Genomic DNA, 21695 nt, shown 5'->3' with positions numbered 1-21695 from the left:
CCCCAGGTGCCCCCCAGGTGTGCCCAGGTGCTCCCCAGATCTCCCCCAGCTGCCCCCAGGTGTGCCCAGGTGCCCCCAGCTGCCCCCAGGTGTGCCCAGGTGCCCCCAGATGTGCCCCAGGTGTGCCCAGGTGCTCCCCAGATCCCTCCCAGCTGCCCCCAGGTGCCCCCCAGGTGTGCCCAGGTGTGTTCAGGTGCTCCCAGATCCCTCCTAGCTGTTCCCAGGTGTGCCCAGGTGCTCCCCAGATCCCTCCCAGCTGTCCCAGGTGCCCCCAGGTGCCCCCAGGTGTGCCCAGGTGCTCCCAGATCCCCCCCAGGTGCCCCCAGGTGTGCCCAGGTGCTCCCCAGATCTCCCCCAGCTGCCCCCAGGTGTGCCCAGGTGCCCCCAGCTGCCCCCAGGTGTGCCCAGGTGCTCCCCCAGATCCCTCCCAGCTGTTCCCAGGTGCCCCCAGGTGTGACCAGGCGCTCCCCAGATCCCTTCCCAGGTGTGCCCAGGTGTGCCCAGGTGCTCCCCAGATCCCTCCCAGGTGTGCCCAGGTGCCCCCAGGTGTGCCCAGGTGCGCCCAGGTGCTCCCCAGATCCCTCCCAGGTGTGCCCAGGTACCCCCCAGGTGCCCCCAGGTGCCCCCAGGTGTGCCCAGGTGCCCACCCTGGCGCCGCATCTCCCTCGCGCACGGCCTGCAGCCCCCCCCTGGCGCTCGATGAAGTCGTGGATCAGCCGCGAGGTCTCGGCGTCGGCCAAGTGGCGCTCGCTGATCCCGGCCTGGGCGAAGAGTGACCGCAGGGCGGGGGTCCAGGGCGGCCAGCTGGGCACAGGGACAGGGACACGCTGAGGGGGCACTGTCACCCCACGGGGTCAGCGGTCACCCCCCACGGGGTCACTGTCACCCCACGGGGTCACTGTCACCCCACGGGGTCATTGTCCCCCCACAGGGTCACTGTCACCCCACAGGGTCACTGTCACCCCCCACGGGGTCACTGTCACCCCACGTGGTCACTGTCACCCCACGGGGTCACTGTCACCCCACGGGGTCACTGTCACCCCCCACAGGGTCACTGTCACCCCACGGGGTCACTGTCACCCCCCCACAGGGTCACTGCCACCCCCCACGGGGTCACTGTCACCCCCACAGGGTCACTGTCACCCCACGGGGTCACTGTCACCCCACGGGGTCACTGTCACACCACAGTGTCACTGTCACCCCCCCACGGGGTCACTGTCACCCCCCACAGGGTCACTGTCACCCACAGTGTCACTGTCACCCCCCACGGGGTCACTGTCACCCCACGGGGTCACTGGTCACCCCACAGGGTCACTGTCACACCCCGCCACAGGGTCACTGTCACCCCACAGGGTCACTGTCACCCCCACAGGGTCACTGTCACCCCACGGGGTCACTGTCACCCCACGGGGTCACTGTCACCCCCCACGGGGTCAGTGTCACCCCCCACGGGGTCACTGTCACCCCCCACGGGGTCACTGTCACCCTACGGGGTCACTGTCACCCCCCACAGGGTCACTGTCACCCCACAGGGTCACTGTCACCCCCACACGGGGTCACTGCCACCCCACTAGGGTCACTGTCACCCCACAGTGTCACTGTCACCCCCCACGGGGTCACTGTCACCCCCCACAGGGTCACTGTCACCCCCCACGGGGTCACTGTCATCACCCCCACAGGGTCATCGTCCCCCCCACAGGGTTCCTTGTCACCCCACAGGGTCACTGTCACCCCACGGGGTCACTGTCACCCCACAGGGTCACTGTCACCCCACGGGGTCACTGTCACCCCACAGGGTCACTGTCACCCACCCCCACAGGGTCACTGTCACCCCCACAGGGTCACTGTCACCCCACAGTGTCACTGTCACCCCCCACAGGGTCGTTGTCACCCTACACAGGAATGTTGTCACCCCCTGTCACCCCATGGGGACCCCAGCCTGGGCACAGAGCCGGGTCCAGGGATGCCACCCCGGGCAGGGACAGCACTGTCACACCCTGCCACCCCCCTGTCACCTCTTGTCACCCCCTGTCACCTCTTGTCACCTCCTGTCTCTCCTGTCACCCCCTGTCACCTCTTGTCACCCCCTGTCACCCCCGTCACCCCCTGTCACCCCCTGTCAACCTCCTGTCACCTCTGTCCCTCCTGTCACCCCCTGTCACCCCCTGTCACCTCCTGTCACCTCTGTCCCCTCCTGTCACCCCCTGTCACCTCCTGTCACCTCCTGTCACCCCCTGTCACCTCCTGTCACCTCTGTCCCTCCTGTCACCCCCTGTCACCCCCCTGTCCCCTCCTGTCCCTCCTGTCACCCCCTGTCACCTCCTGTCCCTCCTGTCACCCCTCCTGTCACCCCCTGTCACCCCCTGTCACCTCCTGTCACCCCCTGTCACCTCCTGTCACCTCCTGTCACCCTCCCTGTCACCTCCTGTCACCCTCCTGTCACCCCCCTGTCCCTCCTGTCACCTCCTGTCCCTCCTGTCACCCTCCTGTCACCCCCCTGTCACCTCCTGTCACCCCCTGTCACCTCCTGTCCCTCCTGTCACCTCCTGTCACCCTCTGTCACCTTCCTGTCACCCCCTGTCACCTCCTGTCACCCCCTGTCACCCCCTGTCACCCCCTGTCACCCCTGTCCCCTCCTGTCACCTCCTGTCACCTCCTGTCACCCCCCTGTCACCCCTGTCCCCTCCTGTCACCCCCTGTCCCCCTCTGCGGGGTCACCCCAGGGGTCACTGTCACCCCACCCGGGGGGGAACACAAGCGGGGGAGGTGTCACCTACATCGAAGCCACCATTGGGGTCCCACCCGATGTGACCGACGTGCCTGTGGGGGGGAGGGGAGAGAGGTGAGACCCCCCCGTGACCCCCCCGTGACCCCCCCCGTGACCCCCTGTGACCCCCCGCCATGACCCCCCATGACCCCCCTGTGACCCCCCATTGACCCCCCTGCGTCCCCCCCATAACCCCCCTGTGACCCCCACATGACCCCCCTGTTGACCCCCCCCGTGACCCCCCTGTGACCCCCCTGTGACCCCCCTGTGACCCCACGGATCCTCCCTGAACGTGACCCCCCTGTGACCCCACGGATCCTCCCTGAACCCGACCCCAAAACTTCCCTGGAGACCCCCCCCAAAAAAAAACCACTTTACAACTCCCCCGAGACCCCAAAACCCTCCCAAGAGACACCCCCCAAATCCCCCCACGGATCCCCCCAAACCCCCAGACCCCAAATATCCCCCAGACCCCCCAAATCCCCCCACCCCAAATCCCCCCAGACCCCAAAACCCCCCGACCCCCAAACCCCCCCATCCCAACCCCCCCACACCCCCCAAATCCCCCCACCCTAAATCCCCCCAGACCCCAAATCCCCCAAACCCCCCCATCCCAACCCCCCCCACACCCCCCAAATCCCCCCACCCTAAATCCCCCCAACCCCAAACCCCCCCATCCCAACCCCCCCCACACCCCCCAAATCCCCCCACCCTAAATCCCCCCAGACCCCAAAACCCCCAGACCCCAAACCCCCCCATCTCAAACCCCCCCACATCCCCCAAATCCCCCCACCCCAAATCCCCCCACACCCCAAAACCCCCAAACCCCAAACCCCCCCATCCCAAATCCCCCACACCCCCCAAATCCCCCCACCCCAAATCCCCCCAGACCCCAAAACCCCCCGACCCCAAACCCCCCCCATCCCAACCCCCCCACACCCCCCAAATCCCCCCACCCCAAATCCCCCCAGACCCCAAATCCCCCCCCAGACCCCAAATCCAGCCCCCAGACCCACTTGAATCCGGAGGGGACCCCGATATCGGCCTTGGAGATTTTCTTGCGCCCCCTCCCCTTTTTCTGCTCCCTGGGGGGGGCTCCGGCGGCGGGGGGGGGGTCCGGTGGTGGGGGAGGGTCCCGAGGGGGGGCTGGGCAGCCCCCGGTACCGGCTGGGGGTGATGTCGGGGTTGGGGATGGGCACGGCTGCGATGGGGGGGCCTGGGAGGAAAAAATCGCTGTGGGACCCCCCCCCCATTATGGGGAGAAGCCCAAAATCCTCCTGAGAGACCCCAAAATCCCCCCCCAGAGACCCCAAAATCATCCCAGAGACCCCAAAATCCTCCAGAGAGAACCCCAAAACTCCCCAGAGAGACCCCCAAAACCACCACAGAGACATCAGAATCCTCCAGAGACCCCCAAAATCATCCCAGAGACACCAAAATCCCCCCCGAGACACCCAAATCCTCCAGAGAGAACCCCAAAACCACCCCAGAGACCCCGAAATCCTCCAGAGAGAACCCCAAAACTCCCCAGAGACCCCAAAATCATCCCAGAGAGAACCCCAAAATCCTCCTGAGAGAACCCCAAAATCCCCAGAGACCCCAAAATCATCCCAGAGAGAACCCCAAAATCATCCCAGAGACCCCAAAATCCTCCAGAGAGAACCCCAAAACCCCCCCAGAGACCCCAAAATCCTCCAGAGAGAACCCCAAAACCCCCCCAGAGACCCAAAATCCTCCAGAGAGAACCCCAAAACCACCCCAGAGACCCCAAAATCCTCCTGAGAGAACCCCAAAACCACCCCAGAGACCACCCCAAAACTCCCCAGAGACCCCAAAATCATCCCAGAGAGAACCCCAAAATCATCCCAGAGACCCCAAAATCCTCCAGAGAGAACCCCAAAACTCCCCAGAGAGACCCCAAAACCACCCCAGAGACCCCGAAATCCTCCTGAGAGAACCCACAAAACCACCCCAGAGACCCCAAAATCCTCCAGAGAGAACCCCAAAACCACCCCAGAGACCCCAAAAATCCTCCTGAGAGACCTCAAAATCCCCCCAGAGACACCAAAATCCTCCAGAGAGACCCCCAAAATCATCCCAGAGACACCAAAATCCCCCCGAGACCCCAAATCCTCCAGAGAGAACCCCAAAACCACCCCAGAGACCCCAAAATCCTCCAGAGAAACCCCCAAAACCACCCCAGAGACTCCCCAAATCACTCTAGGGACCCCAAAATCACTCCAGGGACATCAAGATCCTCCCGAGAAAGCCCAAACCTCCCCCAAAGACCCCAAAACCCTCCAGAGAGACCCCTAAAATCACTCCAGAGACCCCAAACCTGCTCCAAAGACCCCAAAATTCCTCCCAGAGACCCCAAAATCCTCCCCAGAGACCCCAAACCTGCCCCAAAGACCCCAAAATCCTCCCCAGAGACCCCCAAAACTAATCCACAGACCCCAAACCTGCCCCAAAGACCCAAAAATCCTCCCCAGAGACCCCCAAAACTAATCCAGAGACCCCAAACCTGCCCCAAAGACCCCAAAATCCTCCCCAGAGACCCCCAGAATTAATCCAGAGACCCCAAAATCCTCCCCAGAGACCCCAAACCTGCCCCAAAGACCCCCCCAAACCACCCTACAACACCCCCAGCGACCTCAACCCCCCCCCAGAGAACCCCAAACCCTCCCCAAGACCCCAACCCCCCCCCCCAGAGAACCCCAAACCCTCCCCGAGACCCCAAATCCCCCAGAGAACCCCAAAACCACCCCAGAGACCCCAAATTCCCCCCCAAATGCCCTTCCGAGCCCTCCCCAAACCCCCCCAAATGACACAGGACACCCCCAAATAGGGCACGACCCCCCAGAATGAGGCAGGACCCCCCCCCAAAATGAAGCAGGGACTCCCCAAAATGGGGCAGGACCCCCCCAAAATGAGACAGGAGCCCCCATAATGGGGCAGGAACACCCCCCTCGCCCCCCACTCACCATCAGGGTTGGGGGTCCTGGGGAGGCTCCCCGACGCTCTGGAGGGGGCACAGTGAGGGTCAGTGGGGGTGGGGACCCCCCAAGTGACCCCAAAACCCCCCAAAAAATCCCCCCCAAATCCCCCCGGGGGGGGTTCAGGACTCACCATGGCCGGGGGGTGGGGGAGGGGGCAGCAGCTGCTTCTCTGTGGGGGGGAGAAAAGTGGGGAGGGGGTGTCAGAGGAGGGGGGGGGGAGTTTTGGGGGGGATGCCCAAAGGATTTTTTGGCATTCCAAGGGGGTTTTGGGAGCGTTCCGATGCAGTTTTGGGGTTCTCAGGGGCATTCTGGGTGCCCCAGGTGTATTTTGGGGTTCCCAGGTGTGTTTTGGGGTTCCCAGGTGTGTTTTGGGGGGCCTCAGGTGTATTTTGGGGCTCCCCAGGTGCATTTTGGGGTTCCCAGGTGTGCTTTGGGGTCCCCAGGTGCATTTTGGGGGTCCTCAGGTGTGTTTTGGGGTCCCCAGGTGTGTTTTGGGGGTCCCCAGGTACATTTTGGGGCTCCCCAGGTGTGTTTTGGAGGTTCCCAGGTGTGTTTTGGGGGTCCTCAGGTGTGTTTTGTGGGTCCCCAGGTGTGTTTTGGGGGTCCCCAGGTACATTTTGGGGTTCCCAGGTGTATTTTGGAGTTTCCCAGGTGTGTTTTAGAGGTCCCCAGGTACATTTTGGGGGTCCTCAGGTGTGTTTTGGAGGTCCCCAGGTGTATTTTGGAGGCTCCCAGATGTGTTTTTAAGGTCCTCAGATGCATTTTGGGGCTCCCCAGGTGTATTTTGGGTGTCCTAGGTACATTTTAGGGATCCCTGGTGTGTTTTTGGGGTCCCCAGGTGTATTTTGGAGGTCCCAAGTACATTTTGAGGGTACCCAGTTGCATTTTGGCGCTCCCCAGGTGTATTTTGGAGGTTCCCAGGTGCATTTTTAAGGTCCTCAGATGCATTTTGGGAATCCCAGGTACATTTTGGAGGTCCCCAGGTGCATTTTGGAGGTCCCCAGGTGCATTTTGGGGTTCACATGTACATTTTGGGGGTCCCAGGTGCATTTTGGGGAGGGGTCTCTCACCGCTGCGCTGCTGCCGCCGCCGCAGCCTCTCCTGGACCCGGCCTTCGAACGTCGCAGCCTCGGCCTCCGACGCAAAGTTCAGCCCCGCCCACCCCTCCTGAGCCAATCAGGAGCAGCCGTGGGCAGCCAGGCCACGCCCACTTACCCAAACCACACCTGTTTTCCCTTATATGGCAATAACCTATTGGCCACGCCCATTAACGGCAGCAACCACACCCACTGCCCCTTATATGGTTATGTGTAGTTGAGCCCGCCTATTAAAGACCACGCCCACTTGTAGCCACACCCGTTTCCCCTATATGGTTATGTGTAGTTGAGCCCGCCTATTAAAGACCACGCCCACTTGTAGCCACACCCATTTCCCTTATATGGTTATGCCCCGCCCATTGAGCACAGTCCACACCCACCTCGAGATGGCCACACCCGTCGTTTGGCCACACCCACTTGAGCTAGACCACACCCCCACCCCGAATTGGCCCCACCCACAGCCCTGCATTCCCTTTGCTCCACCCGACACACCCATTTAAGCCCCTCCCCTTTGCCACACCCATAATGGCTCCTCCCACCCACCCATGGCCACCTCCAGCCCTGCCCAGTAACCACACCTCCATTTCCATGACCCCACCCAAAATTAGCCACGCCCCCAGCCCCGCCCACTCACGTGGCTGACGAAGGTGTGGAAAAAGGGGGTGGGGGTCTTGTAGCCCATCCCCCCCTGCAGCTCCTGCTCCCACCACAGCTCCCCAGCCTGGGGGGGGGGGATTTGGGATCAGGGACCCTCCTGGGGACCCCCCAAAACCCCTCAGGGACCCCAAAACCCCTCAGGACCCCCCAAAATCTGTGGGACCCCCCCCCAAAACCCCCTCAGGGACCCCCCAAAACCCCCTCAGGGGCTCCCCACCCAACCCCAACCCCTTCATCTCCCCCCCCCCCCCCCACCCCAGAATTTTGGGGATTACGCACCAGGATTTGTGGCCCCCCCCCCCCCCCCAAGGATTTGGGATCGCCCCACAAAAGGATCTGAAGTCACCCTCAGGATTTGGGGTCCCCCCCCAGAATTTGGGGACCCCCCTCAAGAGGAGGATGACGAAGTGGAAGCACAGGGGGCTGTCCTGAACACACCGCCCCCCTCCCCGGGTTTTAGGGACTCCTCAAGATTTTAGGGAACCCCAGGATTTTGGGGACCCCACCCCAAGGATTTGGGGTCCCCCCACCCGGGATTTGGGGTCCCCCAGACTCACGGGCAGGCGGAAGATGCGGATGAAGTAGGAGCGCCGGGGGCTGTCCCGGACCAGGCAGGCGACGCCGCAGCCCCGGAGGCTCCAGGAGCCCCCCAGGACCCCCCCGGGGACCCCCCCGGGCTCGGCCACCACCAGCTGGACCACGGCGGTCACCAGGGTCTGCGGGGACACGGGGGTGGGACACACGGCACCCCAAAATCCAGCCCGGGGACCCCAAAATCCATCCCAGAGATCCCAAAATGGCCCTAGGGACCCAAAATCCATCCCAGAGATCCCAAAATCCAGCCCGGGGACCCCAAAATCCATCCCAGAGACCCCAAAATGGCCCCAGGGACCCCAAAATCCATCCCAGAGACCCCAAAATCCATCCCAGAGACCCCAAAATGGCCCTAGGGACCCCAAAATCCATCCCAGAGATCCCAAAATGGCCCCAGGGACCCCAAAATCCATCCCAGAGATCCCAAAATCCATCCCAGAGACCCCAAAATCCATCCCAGAGATCCCAAAATCCAGCCCGGGGACCCCAAATCCATCCCAGAGATCCCAAAATCCAGCCCGGGGACCCCAAAATCCATCCCAGAGATCCCAAAATCCAGCCCGGGTACCCCAAAATCCATCCCAGAGATCCCAAAATCCAGCCCAGGGACCCCAGAATCCATCCCAGAGATCCCAAAATCCATCCCAGAGATCCCAAAATTCAGCCTGAGGACCCCAAAATCCATCCCAGAGATCCCAGTTCCCCTTCCCAGTCCCTCCCAGTTTCCCCAGTCCCTCAAATTCCCCCTCCCAAACCCCCCAAATCCTCCCCCATCCCACCCTAAACCCCCCTAAACCCCCCCAAATCTCCCTCAAACCCCCCAGTTCCCCTTCCCAGTCCCTCCCAGTCCCTCCCAGTTATCCCCAATCCCTCCCAGTTTCCCCAGTCCCTCAAATTCCCTCTCCCAAACCCCCGAAATCCTCCCCCATCCCACCCTAAACCCCCCCAAATCTCCCTCAAAACCCCCCAGTTCCCATTCCCAGTCCCTCCCAGTTCCCTCCCAGTTATCCCCAATCCCTCCCAGTCCCCCCAGTCCCTCAAATTCCCCCTCCCAAACCCCCCAAATCCTCCCCCATCCCACCCTAAACCCCCCCAAACCCCCCCAAATCTCCCTCAAACCCCCCAGTTCCCCTTCCCAGTCCCTCCCAGTTATCCCCAATCCCTCCCAGTTTCCCCAGTCCCTCAAATTCCCCCTCCCAAACCCCCAAAATCCTCCCCCATCCCACCCTAAACCCCCCCCAAACCCCTCCAAACCCCCCCAGTTCCCCTTCCCAGTCCCTCCCAGTCCCTCCCAGTTATCCCAAATCCCTCCCAGTCCCCCAAGTCCCTCAAATTCCCCCACCCAAACCCCCAAAATCCTCCCCCATCCCACCCTAAACCCCCCCAAACCCCTCCAAACCCCCCCAGTTCCCCTTCCCAGTCCCTCCCAGTTTCCCCAGTCCCTCAAATTCCCCCTCCCAAACCCCCAAAATCCTCCCCCATCCCACCCTAAACCCCCCCAAACCCCCCCAAATCTCCCTCAAACCCCCCAGTTCCCCTTCCCAGACCCTCCCAGTTCCCTCCCAGTTATTCCCAATCCCTCCCAGTCCCCCCAGTCCCTCAAATTCCCCCTCCCAAACCCCCGAAATCCTCCCCCATCCCACCCTAAACCCCCCCAAACCCCCCCAGTTCCCCTTCCCAGTGGCTCCCAGTTCCCCCAGTTCCTCACCACGCATTTCCTGCCCAGCAGCTCGAAGATCCGCAGGTTCTCCTGCTCCCCCAGCAGCTCCGAGGGGACGTTGTCCCCCCCCTGCCGCCCACCCCGGCTCATCCCCAAATTTTGGGACCCCCCCCCCTCCAAAATCCCTGGGAACACAAAAATCCCCCCTGGAATCCCCCAAAAATCCCCCCTGGGAAGACAAAAATCCTCCCTGGAATCTCCCAAAAATCCTCCCTGGAACCCCCGAAAAATCCCCCTGGGACCCCCCAAAAATCCCCCCTGGGACCCCCCAAAAAATCCCCCCGGGAACCTCAAAAATCCCCCCGGGAACCTCAAAAATCCCCCTGGGACCCCCCAAAAAATCCCCCTGGGAACCTCAAAAATCCCCCCTGGAATCCCTCAAAATCCCCCTGGGACCCCCCAAAAAATCCCCCTGGGAACCTCAAAAATCCCCCTGGAATCCCTCAAAAACCCCCTCGGGACCCCCCAAAAAATCCCCCTGGGAACCTCAAAAATCCCCCCTGGAACCCCCCAAAAATCCCCTGGGACTCCCCAAAAAATCCCTGGGACCCCAAAAATTCCCCCACAAACCCCAAAACTGCCTGGGAACCCCAAACTCCCCCCAGAGCCGCCCCCAAAAAATCTCAGGGCGCCCCGAGGCCTCTTCCGGCCGGAAGCACCCAAAGGTGGCGGGGACGTCACCTCCGGACTGGGGGAACTGGGAGGGGGAACTGGGGGAACTGGGAGGGACTGGGGGGCTGGGAGGGGAACTGGAAGGGGAACTGGGGGAACTGGGAGGGGGAACTGGGGGAACTGGGAGGGGGAACTGGGGGAACTGGGAGGGGAACTGGGAGCACCCTTAACCGGTGATGGGAGCGAACTGGGAACACTGGGAAAATCTCAATCCTGGCCCTGCCCCTGCCCACACCCTCCCAGTTCATACTGGGAACTCCCCAGTCCATACTGGGAATAGGAAATCCCTTCCCCGTTCATACTGGGAACCCCAAACTCCCTCCCAGTTCATACTGGGAACCTCCAACCCCTCCCAGTTCATACTGGGAACCCCAAACTCCCTCCCAGTCCATACTGGGAATAGGGAATCCCTTCCCAGTTCATACTGGGAACCCCAAACTCCCTCCCACTCCATACTGGGAACCTCCAACCCCTCCCAGTTCAAACTGGGAACCCCAAACTCCCTCCCAGTTCATACTGGGAACCCCAAACTCCCTCCCAGTTCATACTGGGAACCCCAAACTCCCTCCCACTCCATACTGGGAACTCCAAACTCCCTCCCACTCCATACTGGGAACCCCAAACTCCCTCCCACTCCATACTGGGAGCCCCAAACTCCCTTCCCAGTCCATACTGGGAGCCCCAAACTCCCTTCCCACTCCATACTGGGAACCCCAAACTCCCTCCCACTCCATACTGGGAGCCCCAAACTCCCTTCCCAGTCCATACTGGGAGCCCCAAACTCCCTTCCCACTCCATACTGGGAACCCCAAACTCCCTCCCAGTTCATACTGGGAACTCCCCAGTCCATACTGGGAACCTCCAACCCCTCCCAGTTCATACTGGGAACCCCAAACTCCCTTCCAGTCCATACTGGGAACCCCAAACTCCCTCCCAGTTCATACTGGGAACCCCAAACTCCCTCCCAGTTCATACTGGAAACCCCAAACTCCTTCCCAGTTCATACTGGGAACCCCAAACTCCCTCCCAGTCCATACTGGGAGCCACACCAGTAACAGGCATCGTTTATTGGCGATTCCGGCACCTCTGGGACCCCCCCCGGGACCCCCCCGGCTGGGGGGGGAGGGGCAATAAATAGGGGGGGGGAGGGGAGAAGGCACCCAGGGTGGGGAGCAGGAACTGGTTTGTACTGGTCCATACTGGGAGAAGGCCTATGGGCATCAACACAGCAGTGGGGGCAACCCTACCGGTCCATACTGGTCTGTACTGGGAGCACGCAAGGCCACGCGGCTGAAGAGAGCTCTGGACTGGTTTGTACTGGTCCATACTGGTCTGTACTGGGAGCACGCAAGGCCACGCGGCTGAAGAGAGCTCTGGACCGGTTTGTACTGGTCCATACTGGTCTGTACTGGGAGCACACAAGGCCACGCTGGTGAAGAGCTCCCAGTTTGGCTGCCGGACTGGTCCATACTGGTCCATACTGGTCCATACTGGTCCATACTGGGATGGCTGAAGGCCATGGCAAGGCACTGGTCCGTACTGGTCCGTACTGGTCCGGCACAAGGCGATGCATGTGGGGCTCCCAGTTGGGCTCCCAGCCGCTTCCTGCTCCATACTGGTCCATACTGGTCCATACTGGTCCGGCCCAAGGCAACGCAGATGCAGGAGTTCCCAGCCGGGATATTGCAGTGGTTCATACTGGTTTATACTGGGATGTCCCACGGTGGTGCAGAACCCAGCAGGGAGGCACTGGGCTGTACTGGTTCATACTGGGAAGGGTCTCTGGTGCCATGGGGGGGTCATGGGGTGGTCTGGGGATCCCTGCTGACCCCAGGGTGGCCCTGGGGACCCTGTGGTGGCCCTCTGGTCCCTGAGGTGGCCTTGGGGTCCCCCCGTGGTGGCCTTGGGGACCTGTGGTGGCCTTGGGGTCCCCAGAAGGGCCCACCTGTCCCCATGTGGGGTCTGTGGTGTCCCCAGTGTCCTACAGACCCCCACGGTGACCTCAGGGTGACGTTTTATGGTGTCCCCACAGCGTCCTACAGAACCTGACAGCGACCAAACGTCCCCACGGTGACCTCAGGGTGACGTTTTATGGTGTCCCCACGTTGTTCTACACCCCCTGACAGCGACCAAACGTCCCCACGGTGACCTCAGGGTGACGTTTTATGGTGTCCCCACGTCGTTCTACACCCCCTGACAGCGACCAAACGTCCCCATGGTGACCTCAGGGTGACGTTTTATGGTGTCCCCACAGCGTCCTACAGACCCTGACAGCGACCAAACGTCCCCATGGTGACCTCAGGGTGACGTTTTATGGTGTCCTCACAGCGTCCTACAGACCCTGACAGCGACCAAACGTCCCCATGGTGACCTCAGGGTGACGTTTTATGGTGTCGCCACGTCGTTCTACACCCCCTGACAGCGACCAAACGTCCCCATGGTGACCTCAGGGTGACGTTTTATGGTGTCCCCACAGCGTCCTACAGAACCTGACAGTGACCAAACTGTCCCCAAGGTGACCTCAGGGTGACGTTTTATGGTGTCCCCACGTCGTTCTACACCCCCCGACAGCGACCAAACGTCCCCACGGTGACCTCAGGGTGACGTTTTATGGTGTCCCCACATTGTCCTACAGAACCTGACAGTGACCAAACTGTCCCCAAGGTGACCTCAGGTCCTCCTGGAGATGTTTTATGGTGTCCCCACAGCATCCTACAGGTTCTCACGCTCAACCTGGCAGATGCCGTGACGGGTTTGGGGTCCCTGGAGATGTTTTATGGGGTCTCTGCATTGTCCTACAGACCCTGACAACGAGCAAAAGCTCCCCATGGTGACTTCAAGACCTCTTGGAAATGTTCTGTGGGCTCACCACGTTGTCCTACAGCCCTCCAGTGACCTCGGAGTCCCCATGGTGGCCTTAAGGGGACATTTTACGGTGTCCCCACATTGTCCTACTGGTCTCCACGTAGTCCTGCAGACCTCCACAGTGACCACGGGGTCCCTGGAGATGTTCTATGGGGTCAGCACCTTGTGCTAGAGGCCTCTGCTGAATTTGGAGCCTCTCATGATGACCTCAGGACCTCCCTGAGATGTTCCATGGGGTCACCACATTGTCCTACAGACCCACAGTGTGACCAGGAGGTCCCAATGATGACCTCAGGGAGATGTTTTATGGGGTCTCCACATTGTCCTACAGAACTCCAGTGACTTTGGAACCCATCATGGTGACCTCAGGACCACTCTGAGATGTTCTATGGGGTCTCCACATTGTCCTACAGAACTCCAGTGACTTTGGAGCCCATCATGGTGACCTCAGGACCACTTTGAGATGTTCTATGGGGTCTCCACATTGTCCTACAGACCTCCAGTGACTTTGGAACCCATCATGGTGACCTCAGGACCACTTTGAGATGTTCTATGGGGTCTCCACATTGTCCTACAGACCTCCAGTGACTTTAGAACCCATCATGGTGACCTCAGGACCACTCTGAGATGTTCTATGGGGTCTCCACATTGTCCTACAGACCTCCAGTGACTTTGGAACCCATCATGGTGACCTCAGGACCACTTTGAGATGTTCTATGGGGTCTCCACATTGTCCTACAGACCTCCAGTGACTTTGGAGCCCATCATGGTGACCTCAGGACCACTCTGAGATATTTTATGGGGTCTCCACATTGTCCTGCAGACCTCCAGTGACTTTGGAACCCATCATGGTGACCTCAGGACCACTCTGAGATGTTCTATGGGGTCTCCACATTGTCCTACAGACCTCCAGTGACTTTGGAACCCATCATGGTGACCTCAGGACCACTCTGAGATGTTCTATGGGGTCTCCACATTGTCCTACAGACCTCCAGTGACTTTGGAACCCATCATGGTGACCTCAGGACCACTCTGAGATGTTCTATGGGGTCTCCACATTGTCCTACAGACCTCCAGTGACTTTGGAACCCATCATGGTGACCTCAGGACCACTCTGAGATATTTCATGGGGTCTCCACATTGTCCTACAGACCTCCAGTGACTTTGGAACCCATCATGGTGACCTCAGGACCACTCTGAGATGTTCTATGGGGTCACCACCATGTCCTACAGACCTCCCTATGGTGGCCTTGATGTTCCCACCCTCTCTCCCCCACATCCCCTACCCCGACGGGGCTCCTGAGGGCATCTCCTACCCCGAAGGAGATCCCGTTTGGGGTCCCCCCGGCGCGGTGGCCCCCCACCCCTCCAGGTACCTGGCGAAGAGCCCCTTGGCGCGGCGCAGGACGCGTGGCAGGTGGTGGCGGCGCACCAGGCGGTCGAAGTGCATGGCCACCTCGTTGTAGTCGCCGGCCCGCGCCATGACGGCCTCGCGCTGCTCCAGCAGCATGGCCAGGCACACGAAGAGCAGGAAGGGGTTCCCCTGGCCCAGCTCTTCTGGCGGTGGCAGCGGCGCCCCGTCGTCCTCCACCGTCACCTCCTCGTCCGAGGAGGACGAGCCCGAGGAGCACGAGGAGGAAGAGGAGGAGGAGGAGGAAGGGTCTTCCCAAGCCCAACGGCCGCCCCAAGGGTCTTCGGGGGTGGTTGGGTTGTTGTGGGTGGTCTTGGCGGCATGGTGGTCATCCTTGAGGTCATCGTGGCCGTGCTTGGCGCCGTCACGTCCTCCCTTGGCGCCGTTGTGGCCGTGCTTGAGGTCATCATGGCCGCCCTTGGGGTCACGGTGGTTGTCCTTGAGGTCGTCATGGTCATGTCTGGGGTCATCACGTCCTTCCTTGGGGTCATCACGGCCATCCTTGAGGCCATGGTGGCCATCCCTGGGGTCATGGTGGGCATCCTTGGGGTGGATGTGGCGTTCTCCAAAGTTGTGTCCTTCTCCGAGATCATCATCAACCTCTCTGGGGTCACCACGATTCGTCCTAGGGTCATCTCGTCCTTCTCTCGGGTCATCCAGTCCCTCTTTGGGGCCATCTCGTCCTTTTCTGCGCTCATCTCGTCCTTCTCTTGGCTCATGTCCCTCTCTGGGGTCATCCCGTCCATTTTTGGGGTCTTCTCCAGCCCCCCAGCAGAGACTGTGGGGTCTCTGGTCGATCTCCAGGGCGTCAGTGCCTTCCTCCACATTCCTGGGGCCACCTGGCTCCGAGTGCTTAGAGCCCTCGGGGGCTCCTCCAGCATCCCTGGGGGGTCTCCTCTGGACCTTCCTGGAGCTCCTGTGACCTTTGGGGACATCGCTGGAGCTCTCAAGAACTTCCTGAACATCCTTAGAGCTCTTGGGACCCTTCTGGCTGTCCCTGAGACAGTCAGGGACATCACTGGAGCTCTTGGGACCCTCCTGGATGCCCTTGGAACCTTCTAGCACGTCGCTAAAGCTCTTGGGACTCTCAAACCGCTCGCTGGATATCTTGGGACTGTTGGGAACATCTCCGGAGCTCTTGGGACACTCAGGGCCATCACTAGAAGTCTTGAGACCCCCAGGGCTACCACTGGAGCTCAGGGGACCACCTGGGACATCACTGGAGCTCTTGGGACCCTCAGGGCCATCACTGGAACCCTTGAGACCCCCAAAGCCACCACCAGAACCCTCCGTGACCCCTCCAGCACCTTCTCCTCCACGTTCCTCTTCCTCCACGTTCCTCCTCCTCCTCCTCCTCCTCCTGGGCGGCCGCGGCCGCAGCCCCCGGCGCTCCCTCAGCCCCCGGCCGGCCCTGCGGGCTCCCAGGGGGGCTCCGAGCAGCGGGACGCCCTCGGGGGGCGGGGGCGGCGCGGGGGGCAGCGAGCTCCAGGTGATCTCCAGCACCTTGAGCGCGTCCTCGAAGGCGAACTCGCGCTTCAGCTCCAGCAGCAGCCAGCGGTAGCAGAAGAGCAGGTCGTGCGCGCCGCGCGCCGCCAGGAAGGCCCAGAACGGGGGGTCGGCGCGCCGCAGCAGCCGCCGCAGGTGGCCGAAGGCTCGGGCCAGCCCGCGGCCGCCGGGGCGGAAGCGCGGGGCCAGGCGGCGCATCAGCGAGCAGAAGCACAGGAAGGCCTGGGCCTCGTCGTCCAGCACGGCCAGCAGCGGCGCCGCCACGTCCGACATGCCCTGGCAGTAGGACAGGCGCGGGTGGCCCAGCGCGAAGGTGGTCAGCAGCGCCTGCAGGGCCGCCAGGTGAGGGTGGCCCTCCTCGGGGCCGCCGAAGTACGGGTGGGCGCGGTCCGTGCGCACCACGTCCTTGCGCACCGCCGCGGCCACCTGGGCCAGCTCGGCCGGCGCGGCGCGGGCCGCCAGGGCCACCTTCAGGGAGGAGTACTCGGCCGCCTTGAGGCGCAGGTGGGACAGGCGCTCCTGGCCCGTCAGGCCGGCGGGGAACACGTTCAGCAGGTAACGCCACACCACCTGTACGGGGAACACGGGGACAGGTGAGAGCAGGAACGCGTTCCACAGGTAATGCCACACCACCTGTACGGGGAACATGGGAACAGGTGAGGGATCAGGGTCATGTTCAGCAGGTAACACCACACCACCTGTACGGGGAACATGGGGACAGGTGAGAGCAGGAACGTGTTCCACAGGTAACGCCACACCACCTGTACGGGGAACATGGGGACAGGTGAGGGATCAGGGACACGTTCAGCAGGTAACACTGACAGGTGAGAGCAGGAACGTGTTCCACAGGTAACGCCACACCACCTGTACGGGGAACATGGGGACAGGTGAGAGCAGGAACGTGTTCCACAGGTAACGCCACACCACCTGTACGGGGAACACGGGGACAGGTGAGAGCAGGAACGTGTTCTACAGGTAACGCCACACCACCTGTACGGGGGGAATGGGGACAGGTGAGAGCAGGAACGTGTTCGACAGGTAACACCACACCACCTGTACGGGGAACATGGGGACAGGTGAGGGATCAGGGACAGGTTCAGCAGGTAACACTGACAGGTGAGAGCAGGAACGCGTTCTACAGGTAACGCCACACCACCTGTACGGGGAACATGGGGACAGGTGAGGGATCAGGGTCACGTTCAGCAGGTAATGCCACGTGGGGACAAGTGAGACCATGAACACGTTCAGCAAGTAACACCAGTCCACCTGCACAGGGGGAATGGGGACAGGTGAGACCAGGAACACGTTCAGCAGGTAACACCAGTCCACCTGCACAGGGGGAATGGGGACAGGTGAGACCACGAACACATTCCACACGTAATGCCACACCACCTGTACAGGGGAAACGGGGTTAGGGACAGCAAGAACTCTCAGGTGTTGGTCAGGACGCATCTGAGAATCCCCAGGTGTGGCTGAAGCAACAGCAGGTGAGATCAGAACACCCCAGGTATGACTCAGGTGTAATCACAGCTGCCAGGTAAGGCTCAGGGAAATCAGAGAACCCCCAGCACCACAAAGTGCAGCTCAGAGGACCCCAGGTGTGATCAGAACCTCCCCGAGATGTATCCAAGGTGTGACCCCAACCCCCAGGTGTGTCCCAGGTGTGTATCCACAACCCCCAGGTGTCTCCCAGGTGTGTATCCACAACCCCCAGGTGTGTATCCACAACCCCCAGGTGTGTATTCACAACCCCCAGGTGTGTCCCAGGGGTGTATCCACAACCCCCAGGTGTGTATCCACAACCCCCAGGTGTGTCCCAGGTGTATCCACAACCCCCAGGTGTGTCCCAGGTGTATCCACAACCCCCAGGTGTGTCCCAGGTGTGTATTCACAACCCCCAGGTGTGTCCCAGGGGTGTATCCACAACCCCCAGGTGTGTATCCACAACCCCCAGGTGTGTCCCAGGTGTGTATCCACAACCCCCAGGTGTGTCCCAGGTGTGTCCACAACCCCCAGGTGTGTCCCAGGTGTGTATCCACAACCCCCAGGTGTGTCCCAGGTGTGTATCCACAACCCCCAGGTGTGTCCCAGATGTGTATCCACAACCCCCAGGTGTGTCCCAGGTGTGTATCCACAACCCCCAGGTGTGTCCCAGGTGTGTATTCACAACCCCCAGGTGTGTCCCAGGTGTGTATCCACAACCCCCAGGTGTGTCCCAGGTGTATCCACAACCCCCAGGTGTGTCCCAGGTGTGTATCCACAACCCCCAGGTGTGTCCCAGGTGTGTGTCCACAACCCCCAGGTGTGTCTCAAGCGTGGCCCAGGGCTCTCACCTTGCGCAGGCCGGGCTCGACGCCGCCGTGGAAGACGTGCAGCCGCAGGTCCTGGGGCCGCAGCAGGCGCCCACCTGGGCCCAGGTACGACCTCAGGTCAGCATCGCTCAGGGGGGCGCAGGGCGGGGGCGGGGGTGGGGGCGGGGACGCGGCCGGGGTCCCCTCGGGCCACGCCAGGGCTGCCTGTGCCCGCGCCAGTGTCCGGCCCACCTGTGGGAACGGCACAGGTGGCACTGGGAGGGCACTGGGATGCCCAAGAGAGCAGCACGAGCTCTCCGTGAGCTTCCAGCAGAGTGGGGCGCTCCAGGTGCGCCTCACCTGCGCCAGGTGTGCTCACCTGTGCCAGCAGTGCCTGGGTGAAGGGCAGGGCCGCCGCCAGCAGCGAGCGGCGCTCGGGGACCGGCTCGGCTGCCGCCACCTCCCGCGGGCTGATGATGTCCCAGTCCTCCAGCAGAGGGCCTGGGGACAGCACACCTGAGCCACAGGTACCTGAGACCCCTCAGAGCCCCGCCTCGCACACCTGAGCCCCACTGGACTCCCCCAGGTAGCCAGCATCTCGTGACACCCAGCCCAGGTCCCCAAGTGTCCCAGGTGTGTGTCCTCAAATGTGTCTCCCCCCACCCAGGTGTATCCCAGGTGTGTCTCCACCCACCCAGGTGTATCCCAGGTGTGTCTCCTCCCATCCAGGTGTATCCCAGGTGTGTCTCCACCCACCCAGGTGTATCCCAGGTGTGTCTCCACCCACCCAGGTGTATCCCAGGTGTGTCTCCACCCACCCAGGTGTATCCCAGGTGTGTCTCCACCCACCCAGATGTGTCCCAGGTGTGTCTCCACCCATCCAGGTGTATCCCAGGTGTGTCTCCCCCCATCCAGGTGTATCCCAGGTGTGTCTCCACCCACCCAGGTGTATCCCAGGTGTTTCTCCCCCCATCCAGGTGTATCCCAGGTGTGTCTCCCCCCATCCAGGTGTATCCCAGGTGTGTCTCCCCCCACCCAGGTGTATCCCAGGTGTGTCTCCACCCACCCAGGTGTATCCCAGGTGTGTCTCCCCCCATCCAGGTGTATCCCAGGTGTGTCTCCCCCCCCCACTCAGGTGTATCCCAGGTGTGTCTCCCCCCACCCAGGTGTATCCCAGGTGTGTCTCCACCCACCCAGGTGTATCCCAGGTGTGTCTCCACTCACCCAGGCGTATCCCAGGTGTGTCTCCCCCCATCCAGGTGTATCCCAGGTGTGTCTCTCCCCCACCCAGGTATATCCCAGGTGTATCTCCCCTGTACCCAGGTGTATCCCAGGTGTGTCTCCCCCCACCCAGGTGTATCCCAGGTGTGTCACTCACTGTCAGGGGGGTTCCTGACGTCCAGGGCGCAGCCTCAGGGTGGGCCGGGCGTAGGTGAAGGCGTTGGCCAGGTCACCATCGCTCAGCAGAGGCACAAAGGTGTCCTGGCCCTGCCCATTCTGCGCCGCGAAGCTCAGAACGAAGCTCTTCTTCCTGAGGGAGCACAGGTGAGCTCACCTGGGTGCTCTGGGGGGGTCCCAGGTGTGCCCGGGGGGGATAAAAGGGGGTCCTGCTCACCCCTGCAGATCGAAGGCCCGGGCCAGGATGTGCTGCAGCACGTCCAGCGACGTGATCTGCGGGTCCACGGCGAACGAGCGGAACTCGGGCGGCTGCTGCCCCTCGTTCTTCTGCGAGAGGAACGTCGGGGGTCGCGGGGGGTCCCGGGGGGTCCCGGGGAGTCCCGGAGCCCCCCGGCCCCTCACGGCAATGCAACATGGCGGCGCAGCACCGTCACCACGGCAACGCCGCGCGCCTCCCGCAACGCTGATTGGCCGCTGGCCCACACGTGACCCAAGAGGCGGGAAAATTTCCCGCCGGTGCCACACCCGCGGGCGGCAACGCCCCCGCGAGCTGATTGGCTGGCGGAGGGGGGGGCGAGACCCCACCCCTTAACCCCGCCCACAAAATTACCACGCCCATGAGGCCCCGCCCACGCTTAACCCACGCCCCTTACCTTGACGCGCACGCGCACAACCTCGCACTCCTCCTCCAGCGCGGCCCCGCCCCCGCCCCCCGGCGAGGCCCCGCCCCCCGTCGTCGCCGCCATGTTGGGGCGGGTCTCGGTGGGGGGTCGGGGTTTTGGGGGGGTTTCGCCGCCGCCGCCGCCCCCCCCGAGCCGGGGAAGCGGGGGGCTGGTGTTACGTCACCGTGCTGACGTCACGCCGCGCCCCCCCGGCCGGACGGTGCGCGGTTCTGCGGGGGGATCCGGAGCCGCGCCGCGCCCGTGCCCGTCCTGCGGCCGCGGCCGCGGCAAACAACATCCGGGGCAGCGCGCGGAAGTGACGTCACGGGGCGGACTCTGCAGTCAGGTCCTTAAATGACATCACCGGCTCCGCCCACCCCTTCCCAACGCAGCGAAATGACGTCACAGGCAGCGTTTCACATCGGGTTTATTGGGGGGGGGAGAGGGGGGGCATGCGGGACCCCCTTAAACGGGCAACGCCAAAATGGGGACCACGTCCTCCTTAAAGGGGCAACGCCGCGGCGAGGACCGCCCCCGCTCTTAAAGGGGCAACGCCTTCCAGGGACCCCCCCCCCACCCTTAAAGGGGCAACGCCATGTAAAGAACCGTCCGGCCTTAAAGGGGCAATGCCAGTGGGGTCAACCGCGCCCTTAAAGGGGCAACGCCTCCCCCGCAGCAGCGCCCCGGCCGGGGGGCGGAGCCTGCGAGGGGGAAAGGGGCGAGGCCCCGCCCACCAGGAGAGGCCCCGCCCCTCAGGGGGGTCCCGAGGGGGTCGCCTGTTCCTTCCTGAGCTGCGCCAGCTCCTGCGACAGCGACTCCAGGTCCTGGGAAAGGGGGAATGAGGATGGGAAGAGACCACGCCCACTGCGCGAAGACACGCCCTCAGGGTGACCACACCCTTGACAAGGCCACGCCCACAGCTGAAAGCCCCACCTCCACTTTAAGCCCCCCTTTCATGTCCATAAACTCAGTGATGTCATCGCTTATGCCACACCCCCACATTTAAACCACACCCCCACACCCTCACCCTTTAGCCACACCCCTTTCCACAGACCA

General features: G+C 62.3%; 2 protein-coding genes across 2 annotated transcripts in view; both read right to left on the bottom strand.

Moving 5' to 3' along the window:
* The window catches only part of LOC137466866 (actin nucleation-promoting factor WAS-like), a 48329-nt gene extending 38371 nt beyond the window's left edge, over nucleotides 1-9958 (bottom strand). Inside the window, exons 1-8 of the mRNA XM_068178495.1 lie at nucleotides 9823-9958; nucleotides 8078-8236; nucleotides 7498-7584; nucleotides 6837-6933; nucleotides 5897-5935; nucleotides 5752-5789; nucleotides 3784-3983; nucleotides 2778-2820 (exon numbers count right to left, since the gene is read on the bottom strand). Of these exons, the coding sequence (XP_068034596.1) occupies nucleotides 2778-2820; nucleotides 3784-3983; nucleotides 5752-5789; nucleotides 5897-5935; nucleotides 6837-6933; nucleotides 7498-7584; nucleotides 8078-8236; nucleotides 9823-9924 (765 nt within the window). The 5' untranslated portion in view covers nucleotides 9925-9958. The remainder of the gene's footprint in view (nucleotides 1-2777; nucleotides 2821-3783; nucleotides 3984-5751; nucleotides 5790-5896; nucleotides 5936-6836; nucleotides 6934-7497; nucleotides 7585-8077; nucleotides 8237-9822) is intronic.
* A 1600-nt stretch (nucleotides 9959-11558) lies between these two features.
* LOC137466862 (TBC1 domain family member 25-like) lies at nucleotides 11559-20954 on the bottom strand. The gene is given in 8 exon segments (XM_068178492.1): nucleotides 11559-13310; nucleotides 13706-16858; nucleotides 18622-18831; nucleotides 18959-19080; nucleotides 19958-19982; nucleotides 19984-20110; nucleotides 20195-20304; nucleotides 20631-20954. Coding segments are annotated over 7 exon segments (2862 nt in total). The 5' UTR covers nucleotides 20724-20954; the 3' UTR covers nucleotides 11559-13310; nucleotides 13706-14683.
* Nucleotides 20955-21695: the final 741 nt, after the last annotated feature.

The sequence above is a fragment of the Anomalospiza imberbis genome, unplaced genomic scaffold (assembly GCF_031753505.1).
Source record: "Anomalospiza imberbis isolate Cuckoo-Finch-1a 21T00152 unplaced genomic scaffold, ASM3175350v1 scaffold_455, whole genome shotgun sequence".
In the NCBI taxonomy this organism is placed as follows: Eukaryota; Metazoa; Chordata; class Aves; order Passeriformes; family Viduidae; genus Anomalospiza; species Anomalospiza imberbis.
Note: the sequence above shows the minus strand (reverse complement) of the source record. Positions and strands in the feature narration are given on the sequence as shown.